Genomic DNA, 23,054 nt, shown 5'->3' with positions numbered 1-23,054 from the left:
AGTTTACTTCTCAGAATGGACAATGAGGGTGTAGCCATTCCCAAATCATGTTCAGACCTTTGTGGGTACCACAATGCTGGCATCAGACTCTCAGTGCAATTGAAGGGAGGTGACACAGGTTCCTCCAAGGGCTACAAGACAGCTGCCGCCATAAGTGTTAAATGTGTCTGGAGGCAAGGGAATGATACTCTTCTGTGGATATAATCCTGACAAGAATTGGAAACAGGAAGGAAGTATTTTACCCCTTCTCCTTTCTTATGATCTCCTTTTAGTATCGCTCACTGGCAGAAAAGCAACAGGACACTGGCTGGCAAGATAATTTGGGAAACATAATATATAGACCTCATGTAATTTGGGAATTTGGTTGAGAGTTTAGAAAATGTAGTTTCCATAATCACAGAACAATTTTTAGAAGGACGTCCTAGAGCTGAGACACAACAGGTAAATAACCAGCATGGCAGCTATAACATCTTTTTACATTTTTGAGGCCTGTGTCTTAAGAAAGACAGAATAATTGTGCACCACCACTCATTTCACTGGGATATGAGAGACGATGAAAGTGTTTAATTTGGTAAAAAGCAACAGGGATTCCTCAGAAAAAAATGAAATTGGCTGTCTGAAATGACAAATAACTAAAAGCTATTGTTCACCTATTCATAAGCTCTCCATGCTGAAATAGCCTCCTTTCTTAGAAGACAGATTCTCTGCCTAATATGACTTTGTGGTGGCTGGGGGCACCATATCTCAGCAAAGAACCAGACTGTCAGTTTAAAAATATTACATTAACAGCAGGGCAGAGATGGGGAAAATAGAAGCAAAGAGACCATTATGGCATTATACAAACAGTGCAGGCAAGAGATGGTGAGGACCTAAGTTAAGAAAGCAGAAATGGGAATAGGAAAGACGGAATGTATTCCAGAGAAATTGAGCACGTAAAGACAATGGGCCTTTCTAAATGTGGGGAGTGAAGGAAGCAGAGGAACCTTGGATAACTCCTGAGTTTCTGGCTAGATAGGATCATAAATGGTAGCATGTCTACCAAATACAGAAAATTAAAACACAGATTTAGGAGAAAATTTGACAAGTTTAGTTTGGGGCTCATTGATTACACAATCTACATCTAACTGCTGCCTGAACATCACTGGAATTTGGTATATTGTTTGGGCATTGGGCCTTGAATATGTGGATTTTCCTTCAGAGTCCTTCTCAGTTGAGCAAATCATTTCTTATAGAAAACAACCCCAACTACTAACAGAGGCACTATATATTGTCCTAAATTATAGACACCGCTAATTATTTTGCTAAACTCTTGACTCATCCCCCCTCAAAAACAGTGTTTCAGGAAGATCAAATACATCGTGAATACATTCTGATATCTGAAACATTTGTGCTTTTGTAAATGCTGTGTCTGGAATGAATTTATCCCACACCCCACCTGACTATTTTTGATCTCCTGTGGACACCAGTACAGATGTAACTTTTAGGATGTTATTCCTGGCTAAATAAGTAAATATAAAATTTATTATTCTCATATTAATGAGTGCCTCATATTGTTTCATTTTTTAAAATATTTTAATGGTGTAGTTTGTTTATTTACTTACATATCTGTCTCCCTTCTAGACTTTGATCACCTTAAGTGTATAAAGCAACATACCTATATTTTAAAAACATACACAACTAGAAACAGCAAAGAGATTTCTTACAACTCATATACTGACAAAATATTATCAGTTAGGCATGTAATGAGATACCTCAAATCAACCTAGTAATGAGAAAAGGGAAGGGAGGCAATTTGCAAAAAGGAATCACAAAATGACCAATAAACAAAAATGTGATGCTCAACTTCAGCAATCAGTGAAATGCACATGGCCAAAAAAGATCCCCTCAGTTTATGTAAACTTGAGACAGGTTTCTTCCAGACTCAAAGTTCCTGACCTCCCTCTCCTAGAGCCCTTACTTTAGAAAACTTGCTATTGTAACTCCTGCCTCTGCCCTTTGGAGATGTAAAAGTTCTCCGGCCTCTTAACAGTTTTTCAACCCAGGACTGTTTTTGTCAAGGACCTGGGAGCCATCCCTTTGAAATGTAACTTTTTTAAAAGATAGAGCCCGTATCCCCTGGTCTCTGTAGGAGTCTAACTTGGACAAGTGCCAGTTAGCAAACATTGATAGCCTAATCCCATTGACCAACCACTTCCCTAATCAACTCCAGTACGTTTCATCTAGTTCACCCCAGTGCTTAAAAACTCTCCCACCTTTTGTTTCAGCAGAGTTGAATTCAATCTCTCTCCTTTATTGCAATAGCCTTGACTCCTATTTCAAATGTTTTAAATAGTCTCCCTTTCCTGTTTAATTCTGTCTGGTGCCATTTTTATTTGGCACACCTAAGTATAGTTTTTACATTTATATCTAAAAGTTTGCAAAATTAAAAAGTCTGAGGATATGTGATTTTGGCAAAAAGTAAAAAAAAAAGTTTTTCTTTGGTTTTTGTGTAAACATAAATTGATACAATGGTTTTGAAGATCAATTTTACTACCCCAAGTAACTTATACTCAAATGCATAAAGAGCTTGCTTGTAGCATTGCTTAGACTCATTAAATTTGAAAACAACAGACAATACATTATGGTATATTCGTATCCCTAAGTGAATAAAGTCTATTTCATTAGCAGAAAGACTATTAATGATGTATAAATTTGAGAAACACAGTTGTGAAAAACATACATACGTTTGTATGCATGTATGTTTGTATGTACGCATACAGGCAGGCATATACAGTATGTCAAGGTATACAACCAAAGATAAAGAAGGGCATTATCATTTCCTTAAAATTTTAAATGATCTGGGAGATTCAGGGAAGATACCTTTGCAGTACTGTTGCAGCACAGGCTTTGGAAACTTCAGGATCCACACAATAACCAGACAGAACAATCAGATAGTAAAATCAAAATCACGTGATATCATTTTACAGCCCAACTCATGAATTATCCTCACGAACCTCAAAATACAAATGCATGGAGACATATTAGCAATAGTCGCTAAACCCAATGCCGTCAGCATGTCTGCCAAAGAAAGCAGTGGGAAGCAACACAGCATGTTATGAGCCTGAAAACCAAAGACTGCAAAAAAGCCAACCAGTATTCACTGGAAATCAATCTGCAAACAGCAGAGAATCAGAAGTTTTTCCCACTCTAGCACGGGGAGAGTGTAAACACCCTGATACAAGGCTGCAGGGGCTGGAGCTTCTGACTCGAAACTAATCCACCAAGTCTTTCTTACTATTTGGGGGTTCACAAACAAGAGAAACTGCTGGAAGTGGAATCAAGCATTAGTGGGACAAGGTCAGTGGAAAGAGAAGATCTGAGTAAATGTAGGGGAGGAGATGGAACCAGAATATCTCAGAAAAGAAGCCACCATACTTTACAACTATGTGAAAACAACAGGACTGGGAAGTTAGTAAATTTAGAAAATCTATCTGAACCAAGCCTCCTTCTAAAAATTGAGAAAATTTAAATTCACATACAAATAAGCATCAGAAAATGATTGAGATCAAATCCTATAACAAGTTATTATAACAATATTATTTTGCTGCTATCTTTGCAATGAAAGAGCACCAGAATGACGTGCAGAAATCAGACCAAACATTTAACATATAATTTTCAAAAAAACCTGAAAGACATTTAAAAACAGAAAAATAAGATACCAAATAATAACATAAACCAGAATTAGAGAAAATCAGAAATGAGGTTAGAGATTTTGAAAAAGAAGAGAAGAAAAAAACATTTAAAAATAAAATCTTTTTTTTTTTTCAACGTTTATTTATTTCTGGGACAGAGAGAGACAGAGCATGAACGGGGGAGGGGCAGAGAGAGAGGGAGACACAGAATCGGAAACAGGCTCCAGGCTCCGAGCCATCAGCCCAGAGCCTGACGCGGGGCTCAAACTGACGGACCGTGAGATCGTGACCCGGCCGAAGTCGGACGCTTAACCGACTGCGCCACCCAGGTGCCCCTAAAAATAAAATCTTGAAGGAGTGTAAGAGCAAAGAAACACCACTAGTAATACCGTAAGGGAAGTAGAAAGTGGAAAAAGGTAGATATCTAAAATTAAAAATAAATTTAACAACAGATCAAAAGTATTGAAGAATGTACTGAAAAGAAGCAAGTACAAGTCAACAAATGTATATAATAGGTGTCCTTGAGGAAAAACAAATCAAAACAAGGGAAGAGAACAATTACTTAAAACTATAACTCACTGGGTCGCCTGGGTGGCTCAGTCGGTTAAGCATCTGACTTCCGCTCAGGTCATGATCTCACGGTTCGTGGATTCAAGCCCCAAGTCGGGCTTTGTGCTGACAGCTCAAAGCCTGGAGCCTGCTTTGGATTCTGTGTCTCCCTCTCTCTCTCTGCCCCTTCCCTGCTCATGCTCTGTCTCTCTCTGTCTTTCAAAAATGAATAAAAACATTTAAATATTTAAAAAAAGACTATATAACTCGTTATAATCTGCTAAAAATTTGATATTCATTATTTAAAAGGTATATTATGTTACTGAGAATGTCAACTCAGAACTGCCAACACAAAGCTATAAGCTATATTCTAGTAAAATTACTGCACCTTAAAGAAAACAAGACGTTGGGCACTGAGAGAGTAAAAATATAAAATGTTATTTATAAACAGTAGAAAATTAGACTGTCAATATTTGCCAGCAATGCTTTCTCCCAGAACACAAATCAGTGCATATTAAAGAGATGCAAGGAAAGAAAATCCCAATATTCTTCTATCCAGCAGAAATGACTTTCATGTAAAAGGGTCACAAACTCTTATCACCAAGTAAGAATTTATGAAATATTGTCTTTATAAGTCCTGTGTAAGAAATGTATTAAAGACATTTTGACAGAGCTAGTAGTAAGCATTGCATATATAGTTACTGAAAGAATAAATGAAGTGTGCAGATGTAGTAGGTGAATAAAATTTAATTAGAATATGGATAAAATATTCCAAAATATAACTGACTTTAGTAATCATAATTGGTAGGGTAGTTTTAGTATTATTAATATTAATAATCACATTGATAATGTGATATATCTAAAATGGAGTAAAGCAAATGAGTAAGGAGATTATTTTATCTTTTATCACCTGTGTCTTTAAGAACCATGTCTTATGCCTAGATTGTGGCCATAAGAATACTATTTCTTAAGAAAACAAACCAAGGGTCATGTAAAAATGACTGATTCCATGTGTGTGACAGATAATGAACAAGCTCAGTTTGGAATATTTTCTTAAATTATATGACAATGAAACTAGCAAAAACTTTAAGGATCATGTCAAAAGAACTCAAAGGCCAAATCATAGAAGGGTCAATTGGCATAATGTGGGACAATCTGGACTTCAATAAGGATAAGAATCACAAACATTCTTAAAGCTACTTTTATGATGACCTTAATTTGTACAATCTTTTAGGGTGCCTGGGTGGCTCAGTTGGTTAAGTGTCCAACACTTGATTTTGGCTCAGGCCATGATCTCCACGTTTATGGGATTAGGCCCACAGCCTTTGTGTGGACAGTGTGGAGCCTGCTTGGGATTCTCTGTCTATTCCTCTCTCTGCCCCTCCCCTACTCTCTCTTTCTATCAAAATAAAAAAAATAAACATTTAAAAACCCGATTTTTTCATGATGTTAAAAAAAAAGAATTGGTCACTTTCTGAGAAAGGGAGGGTACCAATTCATTATCTTAAAACTAGTTAAATAAAAAGAAATATTCAAGAATCTATCCTGACTTTCCTGAAGATGATAAGTAAAATAGATAACTGCTTCACTGAAGTTGACTTTTATCCTGAGTGCATCTGTCAAAGAAAATAAGTAATGCTATAGAGAAGGGAAAATGACATATAAGACATTTCAGATGAGTAAGTATATGAGGAATTTCATATACCTATGAAAAAGCACCATTCAATGAATTATCATGGTAACAGAAATTAATATAGAATAAAATACTCTTCCACTTCAATTCTTTGGACAGATACACAAAAGTAGTGACAATGGGGGAAAACGTTTGCAACAATGGGGAGCAATAAATAATAATGAACTCTTATTTATTGCTGTTAACCATATAAATTTGACTCAATCACCCTGTAAAGCAGTTTGACATTTCCTGGTAAAGCTTAACATATGCATGCTTTGCTTTGAGATATTGTCATGATACTTCTAGGTATATACTGCAGAGGCTCTTATACATGTGTATCAAGAGATACGTTCAAGATGGTTTATGGCAACATAATTCACTATATCCAAAAACTGAAATCAACTCCAGTATCCATAAACAAGAGAATAAATAAGCGGGTGTGTGTGCCCATAAATGAGAACACTATTCCTCGGTAAAATAAATGAGTACATCTACAGCCATCATCATGGATGAACTTCAAAAATATAACATTTAAGTGAAAGGAACATACCACATAACAACAAAAATGACATGATTCCACTTACATAGAATGCAAACTCCAGCAATATATGTTTGCAAATGCATAGATTGATGGTGAAAACTCTTAACAAGAGGAAAAGGGAATGATTTATATATAATTTATGATCATAGTAAATTCTTGGAGTGAAATGTGTTCAGGGAGAGGCACACAGAGACATGGAAATATTCTGTTTATTTGACTGGGTAGAGAAGTAGATACAAATTCATTTTGTCATTTTCCTTAAACTGTGCATGTGTGAGTATGTGTGTGTAATTATAGATTTTTCTCTATTTCTATACATCTATATTTGTCTCTATCTCTATTTTATTGTTATGACTTCACCTGGTCGTATGGAATATTCCTTTCTTTCTTGCCAGTTCATGGTAGAAGCATTTAGGAAAATCCTTTTGCATATCTTAACAACTTTTTCTGGTTCAGTGTAGGGATGGATGGGGCACTCCTGTAATGCTATGTACGGATTAGGTTATTTAACCCTCGCAGGATGTTCTTGGAAAGTACTATCATTATCCCCATCTTAATGAAATTCAGGCACAGCACAATTATGTGTGCAAGGTAATTGGTAAATTACTTGTGCAAGCTACACTTCATTTACACGTTTGTTTTTTTAACCAGTTCACTGTATTACTAGTAAAAATAACACTGCACATTCAAACAAAATGACCACATGGAAAAACTTGTAATAGTTCTTTGCCTAACGAATAAAATGCAAACTCTTCACTCTTGAATTTGGAACCCATTATGACATTTTCAAGCCACATTTGAATAATGTTGGTCCTCCCCTCTCTCCTCACAGCTCCCCAATCTCCGTTCACCATGCTCGCTCTTCACTAGATGCCTTCTTCCTTCCTGTTGTCAATAGCTGAAACTAAGTCATGCACCCACCTTCTCAAATGCCACTTTCTCATAAACATCGCCATTAATTTGTTTTTTCAGATGGCCCTTTCCCTGTCTCCCCTATGCAGTATTTTCTGATTGTCCCATTTAGATAGTCTCTCTCCCTCCTCTTAGTTCACATGAAAGTTTGATTTATCTCTGTTGGAATTTAACATGAGTCAGGAGCTTGTGCAAACTATTTCTTCAGTGTTCATCACAAACTGGTAGAGATGAAAGTGAGACATTTCTGCTCACATACAAGAGGCACTGTTCCAAAATGGAAGGCTGCTTGAAGCAAGTGTTACCTGAAGGCTTCAGACCCCACGAAAAGATGGAAGTGGATCTCCTTTGGTGTTAGGAAGAAAACCCTTGGCTTAAAACAGTCAAACAGACTGATACCAAAAATCATACAGGGTAAGCCACACTCCCAGTCTAATTGTTATAGTCCCTAACGCCTTCGTGTATATGATGTTCTTCTAGTATGCTAACATATACATGTAGATGGTGTTTTAAGAGTTCATGCTACTTTAATAAAGCTTTAGATATACTAATAAATAAGGGATATAATAAACAAGGGTACACATGTTTGTTCCTCATGGAAGAAACGGTTCTTAGACCAGCAGCAAGAGCATCATATAGAAGCATACAAGCAATGCCCCCCTTCAGACCTCCTGTATCAGACTCAGCTTTTTAACAAGGATCCCAAGTGTTTTGTATACACAAGCAACTTTGACAAGCTCTGGGCCCAGATCACATGCTCTGTTGTTTATATTAATTATTTATAGTTAGATGAGCACTTAATTGGTCAAAATCCTATATGAAATACTCTTTGTACTTAGTTAGAGATATGGAAGTCATTAAGGAGCTGAAAGTATCCCTGACTTGTTTCTACATGATCCACTTTATCAATTCCTCCTGAGAGACAATTTCAATAACCATTCTGTTTATTTGCAACCAAAGGCTATAAAAATAGACCTGGGTAGAAATATGATTTGTTTCTGGTTTCACTGACAGTCACATGACTCCAGGCAAGCCATGATAAAATGTATCTGATAATAGTTTCTTAAAAATTTCAGTTTTTACTTCCTCTATCGGTCACACAGTCATACTGAGCATTGTGCTAGTTCAGAGAGACCATAGCTTCTTCATTTTACGTCCTCTGGCATGGTACAGATTTAGTCACGAGATCTGCAGAATACCTGCTTGATCTGGGATGCATGCTAGGAGGCTTCGTAAGCTTTAATTAATAAGTCTTCCCTCTTCACCTGAGTGATTGAACATCAGTTCTGTGTCTAAGCCAAAGCAATGAAAATCATTCCATAGGCATTCAAGGACAAACCCTCTTATTCCAATTCTATTATTTAAATCCACGAATGTGATATATAATGTTTCAAGAGAATGAATGATGATTTTAGATGTTTCATTAGGTATCCAGATACCACTACACAATCTTGTTAATAAAGTAGCAAGCAGCCAGGATGAGTCTCAATTATTTAGACACCGAAATGGAAGTGTATAATCAGAATAATATTCATAGTTATCACATCTTAATTAAAATATATTTATCTTAGAGATGTACTTCATTTCTCTTTAGTATAATATTCACCAGTAGTGTAAAGACTGTAGTAGATGACAGTTTCAAACTGTTTATATTTTTCAACATTGAACAGAATCAGGAAGGGTTTCTTTGTGAAAATCTTTTTGGCTTTATCATGATCCTTCAGTATTAGGCATTATAAAATGTACATTAAAGTATATATAGTCATTATTCAAGATTACTTTCTCTGTGTCACAAAGATTTGAATCTTAATAACCTTATACGAGATGATTTATTTTTAGCATCACTGAATAAACACATAGCTAGTTATTTTTAGTAAACTTTCTTATATTGAGGATAATTTATTAAAGGGCCATTTATCAACACTTTGCAAAGTAAACTAAATACATTTTGTTTTAATTGAATTTGGTGAAACTTTAATTTAGAAAGAATACACATACTTTTAATATGCTTATTTGGAACTATTATTTTTCAAGGAAACTATGATTAATATAAACAAATGCATACTTGTATTATCTGTTTGACATAATTTATATTGGAAAAAATCATCAATAGATAATATAAAATGATTTCTACAAAATGAATAGTTACATAGTTTTAGTAATTCTGGAAAGAAAAATAAAGACTGCATTTTTTAAAGAAAATGCCACTTGTAATTTTTTTGAGTTCTCCTTGACCTCTATGCCTGAGATTCTGAAATAAAGGTGATTTGTGGCAAAAACAAGTTTGAGGAAGCCAAGAATTTTCACTCACTCTACAATCGTGCATCACTAAATAAATCAGCAACCTCTATTCTTCAGTGGTTAACAAAGTATTATTTATTATCTTCATTTTACTATGCACATGGAATATACTATTCTTTTCCAAGGTCATTGTTAGTACCATGCTGTAGATGCATTTGTCAGATGCTGCTCTAAGGTTAGTTACTAAGTGACAAGTCCAAACCCAATATAAACAATAGTTCTATTTATTTTAGGCTATTGAAGGTGAACCAAAGTTTCTTTCCATATCTAGTAGCTTTATATTTTGATGTATTTCCCTTCTACTTCCAAATTAATCTCCATTAAGTTGAACACCTTTGGTATTCATAAACTTACCTCCTGAGATAAAACACAGGGGAATGCTTCATAAACTAGACGGTGCTATCAGGGGCCGGGTACTGTATCACCACTGTTCTTATGACGCAGTAAGCAGTTTGCGGAACAGGGAATCATTGAGAACAGAGATGATGAAAGGTTGGAGAACTGAGTCCTGCATTCTAGAAATATTTAGGATTTGGGATGATGATGAAAACCCAAACAAAGAGAAGAAGAAGAGCAGCTAATGAAATAAGAACCTAAAGGCTATCAGTCCTTTTGAAGAAAGACTTTGGGTGGCTGAATAGGAAGCCGACGGACTAGATTGCTGCACTGGTACTCTGAATGCACCAGTCTTTATGAACCCATACGATGAACCTTCTGCAAAGACATGTTGAGGAAAAAGGAGACATGACCACTAGGAAAAAAGTCATCTGAACACACACCAAACGATCTTTGTTGCCATTTACAGTTGCTTAGCTAAAATAAAATTATTTCTAAAAACTGCTAAACACACTGTATAACATTGTACGAACAATGATGAATATGACAATAGAAATTATCACAATTTGAAAACTGAAAATCACCCTACTATTCTTGAATGTATTATAGCTGAATCAAACTGGGCTCAAATTCAATGCATCTGAGTTATCACTGTGAACCACCTTATCAAAATGAATCTGGTTCTAGGTTACACAGTCTGTGTTTTTCTTTAAAATTGAAATTTAAATTACAATATCACATATGAATTGCAAGCAATGCTACTACAGATTCCAAAACGATACATGGAATAGTTTTGCTGCAGCTCGTATTTTAGTGCCATTCTGGTTTGTTTTTCAACATTTGAAACTATCAGAATTTCGGGTATTAGAAGAATAGTCCAGTAGTTGAAAAAGTATTGATGATTGTGTCAATATGTTTTCTCTGCATGGCTAAAAGAACAGAACTTGTTTTTTCCCACTGGTGTTTAGAACCTGCATCAATCAGCTACTTTGAAAGGGTGCCAAGTGTCAAGTGAGGCAAAATGAAGGTTCAAAGCCATTTTGACCCTACACTTTCAGGTTACTAGTGAAATAACCACACCTATGCAAATGAGCCAGATTCAATACCTAAAAAAAAGCACAGAGTAAGTTCCCATAAGATTGGAATTTTTAAATCATTTTAGTGAAATAGGAAAATATTTTCAGTTTCCTAAGAGTAAACACTGCAGAGTACAGATGGCTGCTTTTTATAAGAAACATATCAGTTATCATTTCATAATAGCCACCAGGTAGTTTTGAAAGCTAAAAAGTTGTTAAATTATTTGATACCATTGGTGATGAAAACAAAATGATACCTAAAAGGTATATAAATATTTTGATGGTAAAACTTTGCCCGTTAAAGTGTGTAGAACCCTCTCTTGTTTGAAATAAACATGAACAAGAACAGATGGAAGATCAGGTTAAGGAGTAATTAGTAAAATATTCACCAGCTTTGAAAATTGTCATAAATGAAGCAAAATCAAACTTGCAGAACACAATAGTAGTGTTATTCCATGTAATCCTACATGGCTATAATTACATAAATACATTTTGGTATAACTCTTTCTAATCAGACATTTTTGAGGTGACAAATGAACTGTATTGTAGTAAGGTTGTATTTTATAAAGAATACACATCGTGTAAAGAAGAGACAATGGTGCATTTCAAGTTCTTTATTCAAATTCAAACCTGGCAAACTTTCTAGAGCACTTGAGTTTTAAGTCATTATAGCCATCTAAAACTAGGTCTCAACTTGCTTTAGCAATATATCAAATGAGACAAACACAAGGAAAATATGATCGTGCTGTATAAAAATAGAAATGTGACCTATGCATTGCTACTTTCCCTGCCCCTATTTATTTCAGCATACTATCCACAGTGGTTTCCTAACCACTTATTAAAAATTGAAAGGCAACAGCTATAAACTCTGAGAAACACGATAGGCAACCCACTTATAGCAGATGTGGATTTAAAAAAAATGTTTGCCTGGAGTTGCTGAAAACCATCTAAATCTTAAATCTCTCCAATTCTGATGGATAGTTGCTTGCACCATACGTGTTCATATCAGTAATAATTGAAAACAAGGTTTTGAGGTAAAAATTCATTCTTGCCACCTTGACAAGTATGGTTTGTGAGAAAATTATTAGTGGTTGAATATCCTCCACTATCTCTACTTCTCTTGTGAAGTAAACAAAAAAAAAAAAAAAAAAAAAGAGAGGGAGAGAGTAATCTATTAATACATAATGAGTTCTTGAGCTTATAAATAACTCCCAGAGTGAAAAAATTCCTATAAAAATGCTAATTCTACACACACACATACATGTATATAATTTATAGATGAAGTTTCAACTTCAACTATTCTTTATAATAATATTTATGCCTTAAAGCCCTACTAATAGTCAAATTGCAATAAAATTATGGTACATGGAAATACTGAAGATAAAATCAAAATGAAAGACTAACTAATATTATCCTAATAGATAAGTATCATAATTCCAAAATACAATGGAGGACATTTTAACTGTTAGAAAAATTATTTTTTTTCTAGTGAAAAACGTTTCATTTTCATTTTCTACTTCCTCCTTTTCTTGTTGTTCTGGCCTAACCAACAAAATATAGAGTAAAACAGAAGAATCAGCCTGATAAACTATATTAATACCAATAACAAAAACATGTATCCTAACCTGCCCCTACAAGAGTAGAAGATATTTAATTTTCACAAAGAAATTGCCTTAATATATCAAGACATTTTGTGGCCATTGGTTCAACTGCTGCTCCAATGTACTAAATCCCATCTATTTACTTTCTTTTTTCTTAATTTCTTTATGTTTATTTATTTTTGAAAGAGAGAGAGAGCGAGAGCAAGCGTGAGCGGGGTAGAGGCAGAGACAGAGAGGGAGACACAGAATCCGAAGCAGGCTCCAGGCTCTGAGCTATCAGCACACAGCCCGAGGTGGGGCTCGAACTCATGAGTCATGAGATCATGACCTGAACTGAATTTAGTCGCTTAACTAACTGAGTCACCCAGGCAACCGCCCCCCCCCCCTCGCCCCGCACCATCTATTTACTTTCTATATTAAATTCATTTCTATTTCTAACAGGAAAACATGTTTCTTCATATTAATTGTCCTTTGTATTTTGCACCTCCGTGGCTTCCATTTTTTTAACCAATATATCTGCCTTATAAAACAAGAGCCTAGGAAGAATGCAGTATTGATGCTTGAAGCATGTGTAGTGTTCTAAATTTATTACAAGAAGTGAAAAGCAAATGAATTCTTCTCCCACCAAAGTCATGAAAGGACATGTCTAACAGTTCCAAAGCAGCCCTTTGTGATTTAGAGAGAAACTATCAGACTAGCCTCCAGATAGGGCTGCACAGGTCCAGAAAATTACTTTATAAAGTAGTCACCTTTGGTATGACCTGAGATAAATAAAGAGCTGGAAGGTAGCTGCCCTGGGTACATTAACCTTCATCCTTCTTTCTCAGTTGATAACTTTGGTTGTCTTGCCCACCTGAACATCTGCATATACCTAACAAGGAAGAACCAATATGCCTCATCTTTGAAAGTGAATAAAAGAAAACAAAGTTCATCTGGTGATTTGTTGTGGCTGTTGTCATTTGGAAGCTCCATCTTTTGCCGTGGTGATCAGTCCAGCCATACCGGTAACGGTTTTCAAACTCATACAACCGCAACAAGGCGAATGACCGGTGAGAGTTTTTTTGGGAGAACAAATTCCTAAGAGTTAAATCTGAACAGTTTCCACTATGACTAACCATATATTTAACCAATTTCTTTGCAATTCGACTCTGATGCAAACCTGGTAAAGTATCTTTTATGTAATGGCACAATATAATGAAGTTGCAGAATTTGATTATTTAGTAGAGTTTACCCATCCTGCTTTGACATTATTTACCAATATGCATTTAATAGGCACCCTAATAGTCATTTCATGCCCTGAGGACCATCTGCCTTTAAAGCCTTTAATTCTCAGAACTGGTCATTCACTAGTCTTTCTCAGAAAAAATAAAAACGCCATTTCCATTCAAAGCCATGAGTTAAAGATAACAAAACCCCCAAGAATACATGTCCTGAATAACTTAAAAATGGGGTCATTTTCATTTCCAATTCCTTTTGCATGCTTCTGAATTCACTATCATTATTACTTTACATTCACAATAATAATTATCTTCAATTATATTTCAAAATTAATTCTTTAGAAGTGGTGTTAGAATCATGTACTTACAGTCCGTGATTTTCAGCGTCCTCTTGACTTCTCCACTTCCCGATCCCCCACAACCGTCTTCATCATCACACTCCCCGCTGACCTGTTCAGCCATGCCTCCGCCACTGCCCATCTGCAGTTCCCACTTGTTGGGCTTGGGTGACCTACCCTGCAACAACTAAATATGAATACAAAAACACTTATTAATGGAAGACTCAAGTCATCTAAGGAAGTGATTCAGAAACGTGTCTAAATTAGAATGATTTTCTTATGGGGCTCTACTATTTTGGTGAGAATACTTTACCAAATTGAGTCTGTAAGAAAAATTAAAACTACTGAAATAATAATAAATAATGGGCAAGGTGTTACAGCTACAAAGATCTACAATCTGCATATCGGCTCAATTATCAAGCTTTGCTTGAGGCTTTGGAAAGCCAATAAACCAGGCTTTCTTGCTCATGGATAGTTTGGCTGGAGAATCTTTTCTCTGAATTAACATGTTTAAGCTTGGTCAATCAAACTCCATCAATCAAACTCCAGGACGACACAACTCCCTTTGCAGTATATTGGTTGATACTACTGTGCTGTGCTGTAAGCCAACAATCCAAAATTTCTCAAAACATAGAGTAATATTCTTCAAGAAAAGATTCCGTTAAAAGAATGTTGAATTTTGCACATATATGTGTATATAGCTTTAAACTTTCTTGGATCAGATGCATAGTCCAATGCATATGGCACAGAACTGATCCTGGGAACAAAAGACTTAGATCCCACTTCCATTTCTACAAATTACTTAGGAAATTTAACCAACTTCTTGGTTCTTGGTTCTCAAGTATTTTATTTACTAATACGAGCAAAATGGATGGAATAGCCATTTCCCCCTACAGCATGGGAGTGCTGGTAATATTTTTGAATAATATTGGTAATGCCTGAACTCCTTTTCAAGAAGATGATATCATGAATAATAGAATATTTCACTTAAAGCTAAGATGAGAGAAATGATTGAGTATGTGGCACACACCACTGTAAGGCAGTATAGAACATATGACCAAGCATGAGCACAAGAGGGTACCGCTATACTATGAACAAAATGTACCACTGCTGAACACTTAATGGGCATTTAAATTTTTAGGGTGCTTCGTGAAAGTATCAGGGTTGTTACTTCTAGGAGATTTTCTAGATAATAGTATCGACTGGCAGACAATAATTAAACATGCAGCCCAACGACAATATTTCATATTGGAAAACAAAGGGTAAAATATCTGCAGTACAACTAAGATGAATATGTTTAGCATTTAAGGAACACTTACATCAAAGAAGCTGGACTTTTTTATAAGCTTTCAAAATTAAAAATAAAATGAGGTCACAAATTGTGAAATATTACAATTCTTTAAAATTAATTTTTCCCTAACAAGAACGAAACGGTAAAACAATTTGACAATAATTAAAAAATTCTGGTCAGAATTAATTTCTATTTATTAGCATTTCCTAAATGTGTTAATAGGTGTTAAATTCAAAAAGATGTCTCCCCTGATTCTCTTGCATATTCCTCCAAACAAGAGGTTAATATTCCATAAGACATTCCCTTACTGAGAAGATCATACCCTGGGAAACAAGCCATCATATCTTACTTTTTCTCCACGTTTCAGTTTCTCATCCTCTTCACAATCCCTCTCACTGTTTCCAAGTCCCTGAATATGAGACATAATCACTGCTTCCTAAGACAAACCCATCAAAAAATATCCACAATTCTATCTGACCCACACTTCCAGGTTCCCAATAATCCTATCTCCCTCTGATGGGGTCAATATCTCTGTGCCCTCTGCATGAAAGTTCCATCTTACTATGTTCATTTTCTTCCTTCTCAATCATCACACATCCACAAATGTTCATTTTCGTTCTCACAACTATGATAAAATTTATCTTGCCAAAATCCCCTATACATTTCTAATCAACAAAAACAAGCTTTTCACAGTAAGATCCTTATTCAAACCCCACATCTTTTGGATTAAACTATTCCAATTTCTTCTTAGTTTGATCGTCTCTCTCCTCACACTTCCAGGAAAATAAAGATAAATGTTACAGTTAATAGCAGAAATCTCTGTTCTTCCTTTGTAGTCTCTTTCTGGGAATCCATCCCGACAGATTGTGCTCTCACCTGTATACAAATTACACACAAGTCCTTATCTGCAGCTCTTGCTACAATACTTCATCTCTAAGCAGTGATTGGATATAAAAATGTACTCTACTGCTTTGTATCTTAAAATAAAACTTCCATCTCCACTATTCATGTATCATTACAACTTCTCTTCCCAACCGCTGATTGCAGGGGACATCAGTCTCTCCATCTACTACCACCAAATTATTTTCCCCAAATCAGTACTTTCACCATGTCATTTCTCTCTGCCTTACTGCTCTTTGTGACCCTTAACTGTCAAAAACTGCTAGTTCCCAACATGTGTCTAGAGGAGAAATATCACTAGAGATAGACAAATCACAGAAAGAGATCCTGTGGCAAAATGGTTGTGAAATTCCTATGATGGCCCCTTCTTGATACCCATGAACTAAAGGCTCATGAGAAACCTCACAGTAAGCAATCTTGTTTAACAGTTGAGACTCACTTCCCATTTTCCAAATTTACATAAGTAAATTACCCCTTCCCCTCACTCAACACCCACTGACATACATTTGGAAATGGGGCCTACAAAATACCGTTCAAATACAGTTAAAAACTTTGTTTTTGTTAATTATGTCTAAGCACAATCCCCCAGCACCCCAATTCTGCCTCAGAGCAATCAGTTTGTTTGTCACACTGAAACTGTGTGAATTTATATGTCTATAATTTTGTTTGTGCTTGTTTCATATTTTTCTCACTTCCAACTCTTGTTTTTCCTCCACATAGAATACCCCCATTCATCTTTCACAATTCATCATATCCTAAATCTCAAGTTCAACCTCAAATACCTCTTTTCCTACTCCATATATATTTCTTGGATCTTTTCAATCTATGTGAACCATTCACAGGCACTTAATTAACTTTCTTAAGCATATGCCATGTCTTTCTGACTAATGCTAAGTTTCTCAAGGATGAGACCATGATATTCTCATTTTTGTGCTCCCAATCATTACCAGAGGGATATTTCCACATTATAGATGCTGAATAAATAAGTTTTAATTCATTTGCATTTTGAAAATAATTTATTAAATTTACCCTGTCTTCCACGCCCTTTACATCTAATTTAGGAAAGTGCTTTCACTTTTACTCAAATCTTCAGAGGCCATGATATTCTAGAACAGCTTTTGAATTCATGCTTATTGACTGGTAGATGAATTCACTTATTTATTCAATGACATTGAGTATATATTATGCAACTCATACATTTGTTGAAGAATATAATTCACATCAAAGGAGAAGACATAGTCTTAGTTCTTAGAAAGTACTCAGTATATATTCCTTTTTAAAATTTTTAAAGTTTATTTATTTTGAGAAAGAGAGAAAGCATGAGTCAGGGAGGGGCAGAGACAGAGGGAGAGAGAGAGAATCCCAAGCAGGCTCCACACCATCAGTGCAGAGCCTGACACTGGGCTCAAACTCATGAAACCATGAGATCATGACTTGAGCAAAAACTGAGAGTCAGACACTTAACTAACTGAGCCACCCAGGTGGCCCTATATTCCTTACTTCAAAAAATTTTTTAATGTTTATTTACTTTTGATAGAGAGGCAGAGTGTGAATGGGGGGTGGACAGAGAGAGAGGGAGACACAGAATCCAAAGCAGGCTCCAGGCTCTAAGCTGTCAGCATAGAGCCTGATGCAGGGTTCGAACCTACAAACTGTGAGATCATGACCGGAGCCAAAGTCGGACACCCAACCGACTGAGCCACCCTGGTGCCCCTATATTCCTTCTTTCAAATTGGTCTACATGAATACGCAACAAGGTACAATCAAAATAAAAGAAATGATGTGAAAATCGGGGGTGGGGTGGGGGAAGCAGACTAATGATTTAGTTTTGTCATCTTGCCAAATTATTTTTCTTTTTGATCTTAGTAAGAAGTTCATCTCATTCCTGTGCTCCAGGAAGCATCTAAAATATTGTGGAAATAAAAATTTAACATTGAAGGATTATACCAAGAAATACTTCCCCAAAATATTTGTGTTTGCTACCCTATTAACTCAAGAGAAAAGGGGTATTCAAATTACCTTTTTAAATGAATACCTAGGAACAGGAATCTAGATAGGGTCAAAAACTTATTTATATAAAATATTCATTTTTTTTCTAGAGTAGGAAGGGAACTTTAGCTTTATGATTGGGTCACCAGGTGATGAAATAGCCTCTTGTTCTTTCACAGGACATCAGCTCTTTACCGTCCTCTCCTCCTCCAAAGCCTGGGAGCAGCATGCAGATCACTCCGCCATCTTTCTGTTGGCTCCACCTTCATGGGCAAGTGCTATTTCACTTACTATTCTTAAGTCATTTTGGAGAAATATACACAGCTTCCATCAAAGACAAGCTTGCGCCCCATGTCTTTAGGTAAAAGGAAACAAGTTCCACATGTGCACATTTAAAGCAACATACACAGGGGCGCCTGGGTGACTCAGTTGGTTAAGCATCTGACTCTTGATTTCAGCTCAGGTCATGATCTCACCGTTCATGAGACTGAGCCCCTCATTGGGCTCTATGCAAACAGCATGGAGCCTGCTTAGGATTCTCTCTCCCTCCTTCTCTCTCTCTCTCTCTCTGCCTCTCCCCTGTTCAGCTCTCTCTCTCTCTCTCTCTCTCTCAAAAGAAATAAATACACTTAAAAAAAAAGCAATATATACAAATAAAATGACCCTGTAGAATGATAAAGAAGCCAATTTTTATAAATGACATATGAAAATCAGTCATATTACAGTAGATATACTCATGCCACATACTGTATCAAACATCGCTTCTTTTTATCACATACATGGATAGCTGTTCCATATACTCATAAAATATAGAACATATTAGAACTTTTCAAAATGTAAAGCCTTAAAATTTTAACATTACTCTCTGGGCCTACATTCTCTGCATCTGTAAATTAAGAGAACAGTATCTGTTTGGATGGTTTTGAGACTATTAATTGGTTTAATTATACAAAGTGCTACCATATTGTGAGTGCTCAGTAATGGTTAGTTATTTGTATCACAGTTATCATTATAACCGGTAGGAACTGATACTGGTTACCCTGATTCTTTCAAAAAGGGAACCCATGCCATGATCATCCTCATCCTGCCTTGACTTGATCTGAGTCTGCCCAGTTGTAAAGATGGCTGTATTTTGAACATTTGAACCTATTCCCAAGTCATGAAAGGTAGAAAGTCGATCAATACATACATATTTATAGAACAACTACAACAGAGGAAGGACATGATTTTGAGTCCCAGACATACATTAATTGTGTGCCTTTAACCAACTCACTTAAGCCCATTAAAACTTATTTTATTCTACTGAATAATAATGCAAGGGGAAGCACTTTATGTAGTAGAAGGCACCATACTCATTTACAGTGTCCTGTGCAAGACGCCGCATCCATAAAATTGAGAAGCAGAGTGAGGACAGTGAAAAAACCCACAACTTTTAGGGTGTTCCTCCTTTCCTCAATGCCATGCAGTTTGTGCAGTCAGCTGATTAGCTGAAAATAGTCAGTTCTGATGACTGATGCTTCCTGCTTATGTTTAATTGGTTTAGGAAACTCATTAGTTATGCTATCTTGGAGGATGAGTTCGGTGGGTAGAATATCTGATGACTCTAAGGCAAATGTATTTCTTTCAGCTGGTGAATTAATCTCTCAATAGACTCAATTTGCTTTTTACTAACGGTCTGGCAATATCCCATAGTTGCAATATCCTTTCAAACACTTACAATAAAATCTGGCTAGAGATGGCTCACATACACAACATGTTTGCTGTGAAAGAGAAACATATTCATCCAAAATTTCCAAATGTGAAAGCAATTGAACATGCCTCAAAATCCTATACATAGTAATGCATCTCTAAAATATTTCCTCCTCCGTCCCCTTACAATCATTTACACGGATATACAAGAAGTACATATGTATTTGGAAAATATTAGTCATCAGACACGAGCCTCTACTCATCTATTCAAGTGCAGGCATGGTAAAACCTGTTTTCTGAGTTTATGCTATTGATGAGAACATGTTGTTGAAATTAAATGTTGACAGAAAAACTTCAAACTAAAAAATTAAAGATACAGAAAGAAATTATACTTTCACTTCATCAGTTATAAGGCATCTCTAAAGATATATTTTAAGTACAGAATAAAAAATCTCTTTGAATATATACACGCAAATATATACATATATATGAATTTAATTTTGTTATAAAGCACTTGGTATCTGCACTTTCATACAGTTTAAGTGAAACTTAAAAAGAAATGTATGGGAAATAGGAAAACAACGGAAGCTCATAACATTTTAAAATTGGAACTCTGATTCAAAATTCCTCGTGATGTATTTTTAAAGTTATCTCCGTTACATATTTCAAATGAGACCTTTAAAAAAAACTTCTTATATAATATGCCCTCATCTTTTTTTGCAATTTAACTTCCCTTCCCCCAAACCTCTAACTCTGACCCCATCTAGACCCCAACCCAGTCCATCCTTTTTTCACCTCCCTTATGAACACAATTGCAATCATATTTTACAAATCTTTTTCTAGCAAATTTTCCCACTCTTTCTCTTTCAAATTAAAAAAAAATAATAATTTATGTTAAGCTAACCTAACCATAGATCTCCAAATTCATATTTTCAAAAGCAGTTAAGCCACAATAGACCATTCCACCTAAAAAGCCAAACACATTTTACAGTGTGTCATGTTATGTTACGTTGACCAGACACAGAAGTCATTTCTGTAGGATTTCTTGTCAGTGTTTGCTTTAAGTTTGAGCTTTCTGATCTCGGCTTCTGTTACCCAGTGATTTGAAAGGTCACTGTTCTGTTGGCATTTAGTTTATGCAAGGCAGTCTGGCAATTTATAAAAGTCTTGTGATTTTGTAAATAGAACACTGAACTTAAAAAAGGCTTACCACGTTCACTATCTGGCCTCTAATGCTTCAAGAAATCATTTATTTCTAGTCCCCTTAAGAAAATTCTGTATGTCTCCTTTCACTGTGCTAAAACTTATCTTCAACTCAGAATGTGGCCGGTTCCGTCTTCTGAGCTGCCATGCCAAAAGTGACCAGATACGTCTATAATTAATGTGTGTTCCAGTCCAACCCCTATGTTTGACCTCACGGGAGAGTTTAAACTAAAAGCTAATGAGTAAGTGCAGAAATAAAATGGAAGTAGGGATACAAACACAACCTCAAAAAGAACTCAGAAAAAATGAGAGACTTTTTCTTTTTTTTCAAAAGAGGAAGTGCCCATGCCAAATGTTAGCAATTCTCAAATGGCTTTTGTGAAACGTCTGTGTGAAAACACTCTGAAGACCCGGAAAGAATTGCTAAAAAAGAAAAACAGAAGAAAACAACAACAACAACAATAACACACACACACACACACACTCACAAACACATGCACACACAACATTTCTTACAAGACAACCCCAGAGTTAATTTTGCAATCAAAACATCCATGCTGAGTTATCTGGACAGATATAGAAGATCAACGGCTACAATAGGGAAGGAACAAGGTCACTTTGTGACAAGCAATGTTTAAGGTACCCTGCAGCAGGAGCATGGGAGACGAGGGGAGGAGGAGAATGGAGCCTATCTATATTGCAAACATGTAAGATGTTCAATGGACTAAGTGGATGTGTAATGCAAATTTCTTGAAGTCAGACATTTCATTACGTAGGACATGAGGCATGACATTTATAATTGCCCCACCCCCCACCCCCAAAAAAGGTGAGAATTGTTTTCTTGATGCTGCTATCTTACTTCCCAAGTAGTTTATTAATTTTCCAAATCATTACTGCATATTGCACACTAGATATTGTATATCTACATAGACACACACACAAATCACATTGCATATTGTCACGCACAATTATAGGATACACACCATCCAGGTTTCTAGCTGTTCCAAGTGAGTCTATGGTTAAAATTAAAGAACATCCTAAACCAGAAAAATCAGATATTAAATAATCTCATCATTTTACATTTCTTGGGTGAAGCGTGAATTTGTATTATTCATGGTGTGGTTTATCATCGAGGAGTCATTTTTTAACATGCTGAAAGCCTATATCTCTGTTCCTAGGTCTTCATATGCATGAGAATACTTAAATAACCACCATGTAATAGAGACTAACATGCATATTTGCCCTAAAAACACAGATTACCTCAGGAAACGGCCTCTCCCTCGTTTGGATGCTACAGCAACTCAAGGTACTAGTAATTTACTGCTAAGAACATGCCTAACAATTTGCCTCATTATCTTGTATCATCTTCCTGACACTATAAGGCACAACGACCAAATTTCCAAAATCAAAGATAGAACTGAACATCTGCTCCCTCTGAGCAAACAAGTGAAAGTATTCCAAAACATGGATGGATTGACTGAAGATGAATTCTAGATAACTGATTATCAGCTAGTGAATCAGGTTTCCATTAAGCACACTCTACAGAAGTGAATCGGGACCCATATCAGAAAGGTAACTTTAACTTTACATTCATTTGCTAGTTAATGGTATAATATTAATTTTGGTTGTGTTACTAAGGGAGTGGTTTTCTTTGCTCAGTTCATCTGCTAAATGTTGCTTTATCTTGGCTCAGTCAAAAAGAAAAGGATTGGCAATGTTAGCAATTCAGTTATCTCTACTGACAGAAAGACCATGAAATTTTTAC

At 35.8% G+C, this 23,054-nt stretch overlaps 1 protein-coding gene across 1 annotated transcript in view; it reads right to left on the bottom strand.

Moving 5' to 3' along the window:
* GPC5 (glypican 5) overlaps positions 1–23,054 on the bottom strand; it is a 1,411,748-nt gene that overhangs the window by 723,213 nt on the left and 665,481 nt on the right. Inside the window, exon 7 of the mRNA XM_045480577.1 lies at positions 14,248–14,404. Within this exon, the coding sequence (XP_045336533.1) occupies positions 14,248–14,404 (157 nt within the window). The remainder of the gene's footprint in view (positions 1–14,247; positions 14,405–23,054) is intronic.

Source organism: Leopardus geoffroyi, chromosome A1 (genome assembly GCF_018350155.1).
Source record: "Leopardus geoffroyi isolate Oge1 chromosome A1, O.geoffroyi_Oge1_pat1.0, whole genome shotgun sequence".
Taxonomy (NCBI): Eukaryota; Metazoa; Chordata; class Mammalia; order Carnivora; family Felidae; genus Leopardus; species Leopardus geoffroyi.
The sequence above is the reverse complement of the archived record's forward strand: the minus strand, read 5'-3'. Positions and strand labels throughout refer to the sequence as shown.